The sequence below is a fragment of the Taeniopygia guttata genome, chromosome 9, assembly GCF_048771995.1.
Source record: "Taeniopygia guttata chromosome 9, bTaeGut7.mat, whole genome shotgun sequence".
Classification (NCBI taxonomy): Eukaryota; Metazoa; Chordata; class Aves; order Passeriformes; family Estrildidae; genus Taeniopygia; species Taeniopygia guttata.
Window position 1 is genome coordinate 5,385,055 of NC_133034.1, and position 10,974 is coordinate 5,396,028.

At 51.4% G+C, this 10,974-nt stretch overlaps 1 protein-coding gene across 3 annotated transcripts; it reads left to right on the forward strand.

Annotated features, from left to right (window-relative positions):
• The first annotated feature begins 1,204 nt into the window (after positions 1-1,204).
• On the forward strand, positions 1,205-10,851 carry SENP2 (SUMO specific peptidase 2). Of its 3 annotated transcripts, none has more exons than XM_030279933.4 (17): positions 1,205-1,391; positions 2,351-2,406; positions 3,104-3,231; positions 3,458-3,524; positions 4,204-4,282; positions 4,907-5,036; positions 5,163-5,266; positions 5,682-5,770; positions 6,378-6,435; positions 7,481-7,544; positions 7,889-8,032; positions 8,193-8,324; positions 8,678-8,881; positions 8,988-9,067; positions 9,723-9,807; positions 10,052-10,147; positions 10,639-10,851. In XM_030279933.4, the coding sequence occupies exons 1-17, from the start codon at positions 1,258-1,260 to the stop codon at positions 10,714-10,716; spliced, it is 1,728 nt and encodes a 575-aa protein (XP_030135793.4). In that variant the 5' UTR covers positions 1,205-1,257; the 3' UTR covers positions 10,717-10,851. The 3 variants fall into 3 exon arrangements, with proteins under 3 accessions (XP_030135793.4, XP_032605828.3, XP_032605830.3); XM_032749937.3 differs by having other exon boundaries at positions 1,205-1,373; XM_032749939.3 differs by lacking the exon at positions 1,205-1,391 and adding an exon at positions 1,504-1,526.
• The last annotated feature ends 123 nt before the right edge of the window (positions 10,852-10,974 follow it).

The following is a 10,974-nucleotide window of genomic DNA, read 5'->3' on the forward strand; positions in this document are numbered from 1 at the left end:
TGGAGCGAGCAGCTGGGAAGCAACAGGAAAAGCATTAAAAACCCCTTTTGCCACCGAAATTCGGGAATAAAACTCCTACTAAACACCAGTATTAAGGAGCAGGCATTACTGCTCGCCGGGCTCAAGTCGCTACACATGTTAACATATTCCCAGGCAATTTGTTACTTTAGGGGCCCCTGAATTGGGTTGGGCTCACAAAAAAAGGTTTATTCTGCGGGACAGGGGACGCATTTAGCGGCGGGGTGATTGATACCCGGGGCTCCGGGAGCGGGACGCGAGCCCCGCGGCGCCGCCCGCGCCTCGCGGTGGAAGCCTCGGCTCGAGCCCCGCGGCCGGTCGCGGTTCGGTCGCGGTTCGGTCGCGGTTCAGTCGCGGTTCGGTCGCGGTTCGGTCGCGACAGCAGCAGGCGAGCGCGATGCGGAGAAGCAGAAATCTCCGACCAGAGCCCAGCGCGGCTCGGTGAGCGCCGGGGAAGGGATTCATGCAGCGGGGGCACTAGAGGGAGGGCGGGGAGACACAGGGGCCAGTCCCTGCTTTTCCTGGGATGCCGGGGGTTCTGCCCCCCGGAGTCTCGGGAAAGCACCAGAACCCCAGGAAAGTACCAGAGCCCCAGGAAATGCCCAGCAAGCTCATCATGCCAGGTGCCCCCACCAAAGCCCGGCGACCGAGCCCTGGAGTAGGGAAAGCTGACTCTGTGCGAGCGCAAAACCCCCTGACCCCCCAAGGAGACAAAGTTCCCGACTCGTGGAGTCGGGAAAGCTCCGAGACGGCAAAACCTCCTGACTCCAGGAGAGGACAAAGCTCCTGACCCCGCCGTGCCAGCGCTGTTGGGGGCGGCTGGGGCAGAGAAAAGGTGACAGGAGCAGGACAGGCAGAAATAGCCCAAATTTTGGACTGGCAGTGTTTTCAAATGCACGCGCGCATCGTTCTGCCCGGCGAGCGCGGGGCTGGGGGCGGGGCGAGCGGGGCTGGGGGCGGGGCCAATGGGGTGTGGGCGGGGCGTGTTCGGCCGTGGGCGGAGCCGGACGGGGCGGGGCGTGTGCGGCTGTGGGCGGGTCCCGGTGCCGCGGGCGGGTCCCTCAGGGCAGTGGGCGGCTCTATCAGGGCAGCGGGCCGGTCCCTCGGAGCCGCGGGCGGGTCCCTCGGGCTGAGGGCCGGTCCCTCGGACTGAGGGCGGGTCCCTCGGGCTGAGGGCGGTCCCGCGGTGCCGCCGTTGCGGCGCGGGGCGGGTCGCGCTGCCGGAAGTGCGCGCGGTCCATGTACCAATGGCTGCTCGCGGTCCTCCGCGCCCTCCGCGATGCCGCCCGCCAGGCCCCGGCCCCGGCCCTCACCCTCAGCCCGGAGCCGCCGCCCCGAAAGAAACCGCCCCCCAGGTCAGCCCTGCCCGCCAGGTCAGCCCCGCCCGGCCGCCGTGTGGGTGTGGGAAATGCCCGATGAGCGCCGGGTGCTGCCCGCAGCTGTGGCGGTGACTGCGGGGCCCGGATAGCGCCGGCCGATGCGCGGGGCCCGCTGGCTGCCGCCCACAGGTGCTCCCATTCAGCCCTGTTGGGCTGCTCGGGGCGGGATCGGGGGGAGCAGGTGCCGGGGCAGCAGCAGGGCACACGCAGCCCTGGGGACAGCTGGCTGAAGGACGCCACGCACCGTGGATAGGAGCAGGATGCCGCCCCAGGCGCTAGCCGTGCTGCTGGCGGTGGTGATGGCCGGAGCGGCTCGGTGCCGGCCGCTCGGGATGTACGGATGCAGGCTCCGGGGAGCCTCCGGGAGGCTGTGCCCGCTGTCCCATGGCGGAGTGGTCCTCACTGAGGAGCAGCTCGGAAGGAATTGGCTCTTCCCAACCCAGCTCTTCTTGGGTTGGGAATAAAAATAGGAACGTTCTTTGCGCTCTGTTCCTAAAGGAGACGTTTTCACCGGACTTAGCAACTGATAAAAATCCTTGCGTTTAGGCTTGTGGGAAGGGGTGAGGCTGGTAATTGTTTCAAGGATTTGTTCCCGAGCTGACTCGGCAGGAAGCTGCTGGAGTGGATGTATGCAGCACTGGCATTCTCACCTCGCATTTCCTGTTCTGCCTAAACTTTCCTTTGCAGCTCAGGGTAGTGACATGGACTTGGATGGCTTTGTGACCTCTGGAATGCTTCTTTCCTGGAGGAAAGAGGACAGCATTACCTATTAAGGCACTTTTTGGTGATAGGAACAAATGCAGAACACGAAGAGAAGGCCTGATCTGCTTTAGTGGGATGATCAGCCCTCTGAGAGATGATCCTGGAGAAATAGGAAAGCCCCCTTTGGAAGTTTGGGCCTGCTGGAAGCTGAATTGTGCTTGCAAACATGGTTCTGTCTGTTCTTCCCTCAGTGTTCTGTCACCTGTGGAAGGTCCTGAGGAGATCCCTGCAAAGAGGCTGAAAACAGGTATTGCCCCTCAGAGAGGTTTAATATGTCTTGTTTTCCTTGGATTTGGGGTACCTTGGGGAACTCTGGGTTTGGCACTTCAGGATTGCTGCTGAAGCTGAGGATTTTTGAGCCACTCTTGTGGCTGGAGGGGGTCTCATGAGGCCTGGGCCTCTCGATGATGTGTGCCAGTGTTCATGGATGTGGCACTTGGGCACATGGGTCAGTGGTGGCCTTGGCAGTGCTGTGGGAACAGTTGGATTTATGACCTTACAAGGTTTATCCAACCTTAATGATTCTCTGATTTTCAAACCAAGTGGAGGATGGGAGATCCTGGTCAGATGAAGGCAGGAACAGAAGCAGGGAGCAGCTTTTTCCATCCTGGGAGGGCCATGTATTTGCACCAAGGATAAATCCTGGCTGGGGCAGGGCATGGCATGTCCCAGCTCTCTCTGGCACTGAGCCCTGCAGGGCAGCACAAAGAGCATTTTGTAGCCAAGGCTGTTGCTGTTCCATGGGGGATGTGGAGCTTCCTAATTCCTTCTTGGGAACAAGATCCCCAGGGATGGGGTGGGGGGTGCTGCTGGGCTGTTGCTGTGTTGTTGAAATGAGTTACCTGCTCCATGTGGGCTCAAGGAGCTGGGCTTGGGTGTAAGCAGAAATCCCAACCCCTGTTTCCAGTCCCATTCTTCATGAGCTGGTGGTGTGGTTTTTCCAGAATGTGTCTCTGGGGCTAACAAGGAGCCTGAAGAGGTTTCTGTGGCTGCCAAGTTGCCACCTAAGGCAACGAGTAGAAGCCAGGAGACTCGAGAGAGAGATGACTTCTTCTCTGAGGCTGAAGATGAGGTGAGCAAGGGTTTTGATGGGAGCTCAGGGCAGCTCCCACAATCCCTGCAGGTGTTGGAGCCTGTGTTACAAAAGTGGTGCCATCAGTGCCCCTGCCTTCTGCTGCAACCCCAGCAAAACCATGGGCTCTGAGTCAGAACATAGCTGACTGGATTTCAGGAAAGGGAGGTGCTTGCTTGGATTCACATTCAGGTTATGCTCACTCTGGTATTTGCTTTTATTTCAGGTTGTGTCCATTTCTTCTGACTCTTCATTTGTAGCATCTGGAGAGGATGAGAACACAACAGAACCTGGTAGGGTGACAGCAAGTCCTTCACTCATTCCTTTCTCCTGCTGCTCTGAGTCTGGGCAGCTCTGCCTAGGCTGGGGGCTGCTTGCTGAAGGCAAAATATCTGGGTAGCACCCAGGAATAGTGGAGAGTGAGCTCTGTTTCTTCCCTGTATCCTGGTATGGCTTCTGGATTGGAGGCAGGGCTAGGAACAGGCTCCCCAGGGAATGGGCACCGCCCCAAGGCTGCCAGAGCTCCAGGAGCATTTGGACAATGCTGTCAGGGATGCACCAGCCTGGATTGTTGGGGTGTCTGTGCAGGGCCAGGAGTTGGACTGGATGATTCTGTGGATCTCTTCCAACTGGGATATTCAGTGGTTTATCCCAGGATGCTCATGTGGTTGTGGATCCTAGATATTAACTGCCTTGGATGCAGTTCTAGTGTGTCCCACTGCTGGCTTGCCAGAAAGAAATTGGTGTAAATGTTGATTTTAGGCAGTAGAGCCTCAGAACTCTTTGTATTATACTTAGGCTGGCAACATTCTGTAGTTGCCAATATGAAAATATCCTGAAGCATCATAACACAAATAATATTAGAACGTGAGGGATAAAATGGGGGTAATTTATCTTTGGTGAAGCTCTTTAAACTTGTATAACTCCTGTTTTCCTGACCACTTGCTGATGGCTTGTGCTCTTCTCCCACAGACAAAATGCCTTGTGACACCAACCCGTGCTTGGCTGAGGAAATACCATCCTCTCTTTGCAAAAGAGCTCCATATCTGAGGTAAAAATCCTTCTGTTTTTTTCACTTCTGCTTTGAAGGTTTTTTTTGGCCTTTCACTTTCATCCTTGAACTTCCTGTGTTGCCCAGCATTTGTGTTTGTGTCCACAGAGCAACATTCTTCCATGTCCTGGGACTCCTCCTGGCTGCCACACTGAGGGAGGTCTTCAGCTGTGTTCTTGCCTTTTTAAACCAGTTTTAAACTTTCTCTTTAAATCCAGATAGTTGGTAGACTCAGGAGATCAGAGGAGGATGAACAAGTTCAACACTCTCACCTCCTGTGGTAGGAGGAAGTGTTGAATTGGGAAGAGGCCGAGACCAGGAATGCAAACAGAAAAACCCACAACTACAAGGAAAAAAAATCCCCCAAAAACCCCAGAGAATTTCCATTTCCCCATTGGGAAATACTTTTATGTTTTTCCTGTGAGAGTGTTCAGTTACTGCCACAGGTCACCTAGAGAGGTTGTGCAGTCTATCCATGGAGATGTTGGAAAACTCTCCTGGACACAGTCCTGGGCAGCCTACTGTGCCTCCTTGAATCAGGAGGTGCTAATTAAAACCTAATTAATAAATCAGGAGCTTTGAATGTTCTCCTAATACCATTTCTTCTGCCTTTGGTGTTTTCAGCCTGGGCAGGAATAACCACATCCGAGCTGCTCCGGAGAGCCCTGTCACACCCAGGCCCCCCATTAAGGAGCCAGGTCCCAACTCTCCAGGAGTCAGTGGCACCAGGAGGCTGTTGTGTGCTGCTGAAGAGGTAAAGTGGGGAGAAGGGAATTCTTTTGGGATGAAACAGCTGTGCAGTTCCTGTGCCGTTGGGCTGAGGCAAAAGGAAGGGCTGGGAATGCCTGCTAAAGTCTCTTTTTTCCTTCCCTTCTGCAAGGATGTTCAGCAAGCAGAAAATAAGAAATACAAAGAAGTCTTGAGTCTGTTCAAGGAAAAATATTCTGGACGATTTACTTCTCCACGATCAGCAAGACTGAACAAGTAATTATGAGCATAATAACCCTTAACTTTCTGGTGATGAGTTTGTTGTATGTGGAAGGGGAGGAGAATTGATCTTTCCTGCTCTCAGGGTTCTGGACAGAATCAAATGTAATGATTGAGTCTCTTTTGGAATAGTGGAGACAGAAAATTTGACTCTTGTATGTTCACTGGGCCTGAGCTGAAGGTGGCCAAACTTCTGGATGTAAACTCCTCAAAATGCCCTTTGCATCTTGTTATGGAACCAGTGACAGCATGGTTCTGTTAGTGATTAAACAGCCTAATTTGACTTTATATATTTCTGTTGCTTTCATTTAGCCAGTTGTGTACAAATAGCCGTGTCCTCTGCAGTGAATTTAGGTTCACTGGCAACAAATCACCTGTTAAAACTCTGTCCTTTTCTCCTGCTACACCAAAGAGTTCCAACCAAGGAGCCAGGGATGACTGGGAATCCCCTGAAAGAACAAAAACCCAGAGGTGCCTCTCCACCTGTGCCAGAAAGGACCAGTGAGTATCCCCAGCACCCAGGGCTGCTCCACTCTGTTGGTAGAAGTCCATCCCAAACAGGGTATTTTCCTCATTATTGGCTAAACTGGGTTTGTGAGGGTTTTACTGAAGGGGAAGAACTGATTTTAAATGGTATTTAGAGCTGTGGCAGTGCAGTTTGTAGCTGGATGTGACCCCCCCTGCACAGGAGAAGGTTGTAGTTCCTGTTTTACCTGGGGTTTTTTGTACCAGGGGAGGGGGATATTTGACTCTGACTCTTCAGAGTTGCACTTTCATCCCTTTTTAATGACAGACAGGACTATTTCTATAAAAACAAAGCTTCCCGAACAAGTAAGCTAATTACATGTATGTTTAATATTGTCCCAGGGTTTTTCCCTGCCTATTCATTACTTAAATACTTTTTCATCACTATTTCTTTTATATCTTAGACTTTGTAACATGATCATATGGGGATTGAAATGATTCCTGAGCAGGTGCCAGAGTTTGAACTTCTGAGTTGAAAATGCTGATGAAATATCTGTGGTGTCACCCAGAAACTGAGAGCTCTGTGCAGCTGCTGGAATAGGAAGTCACCTCCTTGTTCTCATATTGCTGCTTTTCCCTGCAGGTGTCAAGCATGGGGATGTTTTCAGCCCCCAGCTGCCTCAGAGAGGTGTCATGATCAGGTAAGAGTCTCTTCTAACCATGGCTCTTGTTTCTTTTGGCTCTGTCAGCCTCCAGAAGACCAGTCCTGTTCAGTGTCTCAGTGCTGAGGGAGAGGAACACCTGGTTTGAGGAATTGCTCACAGCCAGTTGTCCCTCAAATCCAGCTCCCCTGTCACAGCTGGGCAGCTGTGGGGTGTGCTAGGTTTTTTTTTTGGGGGGAGAAGGAAGTATGGGTGACAGCCCAAGTTGTCTCTGGGTTTGCACAATCTGTTTTTGCTCCTAAGTGTCTTTTTGCCACACCATTAATGAGCTGACTTTGCATTTCCTGTGGCTCCTGAGCAAAAGGAGTAGGGAGCTTGTAAACCTGGGGGGACTGAGGCAGTTCTTGAGGCTTGCAGGATGCCTTGGGTTGGAATAGGAGACCAAAAGGGAGTGTTGCTGTGCCTCATCAGGGACCAGGGGACTCTGTGGTGGCAGGACGGGAGTGCAGGAGGCTCCTTGTGGAGGGAAAGGGGCTTTTGCCTGCAGCTCCAGGGAGGGATTTTGGTGTGGCAGCTTGGTGCCCTCCTCTTCCTCCTCTCAGACAAGAGAGGAGAGAGTGCAGATGGGGCAGAGAGAGGTTTGGTTGTGGCAGGTCTGATTTGGGGTGATTTTTTCCCCTGTTCTCTTTCTCCCTTAGACATGAGCACTGTGCATTTGTCCTGAGTTAAATTGTCACTGTCCCCTAAGCTCAAGGGAAGAGAAAAAATAACTAGTGGAGTGGCATTTGTCACCAGGAGATCACAAAGCACTTGATAGAGGAAGTGCTGGTTGCTTCTCTGCTTTCCAAAGATTAAAACTGAGAAACAAAAAGAGTTTGGCACCTGATGGTGGAAGAAAGTTTGTGAAGCTTCCAGCTCTTCATCTATCATGGTCTGGCTGCTACAAAAGGAGTGGGGAAGGAAACTGAGATGTTGTCATGTGTCAGAATCAGCCTTGAAAATGCATTTCTTGTCAGAAGGTGAATGTTGGAGAATTTCATGGGGCAGTGTGGATATCCAGCTCATTTATCTTAATTTCTGACAGCTACTACACACCACCAGAAGAGTCTCGTGGACAGGGAAAAGGAGAGAAACGAGCTGCTTCAGTGGTAAGCTTCAGTTAGTCACTTTGTTTTCTGGAAAATATAACTCACCTCTGCTCAGGACTGAGATCCAAAATAAAATTTGAAGTGTGGAAATTAGAAATCCTTATTTGATCTCAGCTTGATTCGTGTGTGTGGAGGCTTTGCTGGGGGGCTGGATGTTAATCCAAGCCCAAGGAAAGCCCTGCCTTTCTAGGCACAGTTGGAATGCAGTCACCAATCAGATGTGACTTTGGGGATTGCTGCTGGGATGTGTTTACACAACCCCTTGTGTTTCTTGCAGAATTCTCTGCCCTGTCCCCCAGCAATCCCCTTGTGCTTGTCTGACTTCCTGTCCTTGTGCCTGGCAGGGCCAGCGTGAAGCCGAAGTCCCCCAGAGAAAGCTATTCCAGTTCCATGTGACACCTGTCCTGTCCAAAGACCTCTTTTTTGTGGACAGTGAGCCACTGCCATGCCCAGAAAAGCCAGGAGATGATCTGGCTCCACTGACAGAGGTACCTGTGCTCGGCAGCAAGCCAGTGCTGTGGCTGGTTCAGCAGAGGCCTGCAAGGCTCTTTGCTCTGGCACTGGAGCTGCACTTGGAGGCCTTCTGGGGGGCTGGTGTGCTCCATGTGCTGTTCCACGAGCCCTTCCCCACTGAATCCTTTGTTCCAGGCCATGGAGAGTGAGATCTCTGCTGCCTTTGACACTGGTGAGCCTGAGGACATCCTGAGCAGGGCCTTCAAGCTCGCTGTCACCCGTGAGGACATCTGCACCCTGCAGCCTCTGGGCTGGCTCAACGACAAGGTACGGGATCCTGCACTTCCTGGGAAATCCCCCCACTCCCTGGGCACAGCAATCTTCCAGGAGCTCCACTGCAGAGCCCAGAAATAGCTCTACACTCCTTATTTTGGGTACTGTGTGGGCTGGTGTTTCTGGAAGCTTTCACTTGGATGATGCAGCTCCCAGGAGTCAGTCTGGGTTATCAGAGTGGGTGTGGGGGCTTTAACCAGCAGCACAAGTCCCCCACTGTGAAATTTCTGGGAGCAAAAGCTGTCAAGTGAAGTTTTCTCAGCTTGAGGGTGGCCAGCAAGGACATGTTGCTGTCTTTTTAATTGAGTGTTTTATTTCACATCTCGCTTTGCCTCTCTCTGTTCCAGATAATGAATTTCTACATGGGTCTTCTGGTGGAAAGAAGCAAGAAGGAAGGATATCCAGCAGTCTATGCTTTTAACACCTTCTTCTATTCCAAGCTAATCTCTACAAGCCACAAGGGAGTAAAGAAATGGACCAAAGGTGTGGATATCTTTGAGCACGATGTCATCTTGGTGCCTATTCACCTCAGAATTCACTGGACACTGCTGGTGAGTCAAACTGGCTTTTTATTTAGGGGATGGGGAGAACAAAACCAGCAAGCAAAGTCCTTTAGTGTTTGGGGTGTGCTTTGTCTGAGTCACCTTCTAACCCCAGGTTGTAGACCTCCGAGAGAAAGCCATCAAATACTTTGACTCCTTGGGACAGAAAGGAGACCACATTTGTAAAACTGTCTTGTGAGTAGCTGCTTTTTTATCCGTTTTGGTTGTTTCTGAGGCCCTTTTCCCCTCCCCACGTGAAGTGCTTCTGCCCTGTCCCGTGGTGCTGCTCGCTTTGTGCCTCTTCTGTTCTGCTCAGTGTTTTAAATCCCACAGAGTGTCAGAGGTGCACGTTTTCACATGTGCTGTGCATCCTGACATGTCTTTGTCAGTAAAAACCCTTCATCCAGCAGCTTTGCAGGGTGAGAGCAGCCCCACAGAGACAAATCCCAGAATCACTGAGGTTAGAAAAGCCCTCCAGGATCATTGAGTCCATCCCATGACTGATCCTCACCTTGTCACCAGCTCAGAGCCATGTGCAGAGCCTTCCTGCCCTCCACAGTCCCACCCAGCTTGGTGTCACCTACAAAGACACTGGGGGTGCCCAATCCCCTCGTCCAGGTCATGGATAAAGATATTACACAGGGCTGTGCCCTGGGGAGCCCTGCTCCCAGCCTCTCACTGTGTCTCTAAGATTGGGATTTCCCCTCCACATTCCTCAATTCCTCTGCTGTGAGGATCCTCTGGCATTTCACTGTGATTTATCTTCCTATCACCTTTCAACTACTTTGTTGTTGTTGTTGTTGCTCTAAATCAGGGAGATGGAAAGTGATTTTGATGTTGTTTTCAACAGAAAATACCTAGAAGAGGAAAGCAGGGAAAAAAGAAACATTGAATTGACTGCTTCTGAGTGGACCCTTCACAGCATGGGCACAGAGGTATGTATGGGAGCAATGCCTGGATTTGGAATGGGAGCTAGAGCTCCTTGTCACACAGGATTTAACACTTCCCAGGCAAGCAGAGGGGGAGGATGTGCAGTTAACTGGGACTGTTAGGTTTGGGAGCAGTAAATGGATTATGGAAATAGGTCTTCAGGAGTAGTTGTGGGTAAAATGTGTACTACAACCAGATTGCTGCTCTTTCAAGACAGACAGACATTCTCCATGTTTTTGTATTCCTCAGGAAATCCCTCAACAAAGTAATGGAAATGACTGTGGAGTTTTTGTTTGCAAATTTGCTGATTTCATCTCCAGAGACAAGCCCATCATCTTCACCCCGGTGAGAGGGGTGTAAACAGCTCCAGCCTTTCCCACGCCCATGCGAGAGCCAGGGAAGCTGCACAGCAGCTGGGGCAGGGGCTGGGGGTTTGTTCCTCATGTCTGGTGTCTGCTTCCTGGGCAAGATCATGGATTCATGGAATGCCAGGGTGGTTTGGGTTGGAATGGACCTTAAAGACCATCTCATTCCAATGCCAGGATGCTGCAGCCTTTGTATCTCTTGGTAAAATAGGTTTTTCCCCCTTGGACCTACCTGCTCAGACCCTGGTTATTTTCCAATGTGGTGATCTTTAATAAATGTCCCTTTAAAGAAATGTGGGTGTTTGTTGGGTGGTTGTGTCACCCTGGTGTGAAACCCAGCAGATGATCTGGCTCTGCTGAAGGTGCTCAAAAGCAGCTTCCCACTCAAGAATTCCCTGGGTGTTAATGGAGACTTCCTGCCTCTTTCTCCCCTGGCTTCCTATGTGATGGATTTTTCCTGTTTCTTTTCAGGAACACATGCCTTATTTCCGCAGGAGGATGGTGTGGGAAATAATCCATCAGCAGCTGCTGGGAGACATGCACTGTTAAGAAAACACTGTTCTGTAAAAGAGTAGTATTTATTTCTTATTGGTTAGGTAAGATAAATATTAACTTATGTAAGAGCCTTATTGTATGGGAACGTTACTTGTTAACAGAGTAATTTATTTTTTAATTGAAAACTGATTTGTTGTCTCTGTGGTTTTTAATTTGCTACCCCATCTGAAGAGGAACAGGGGCTGTCTCCACTCCTGGTGGCTCTGGGGACATCCCTGTGCTGCTCCTGACCCAAAAGATCCCTGCAGAGGG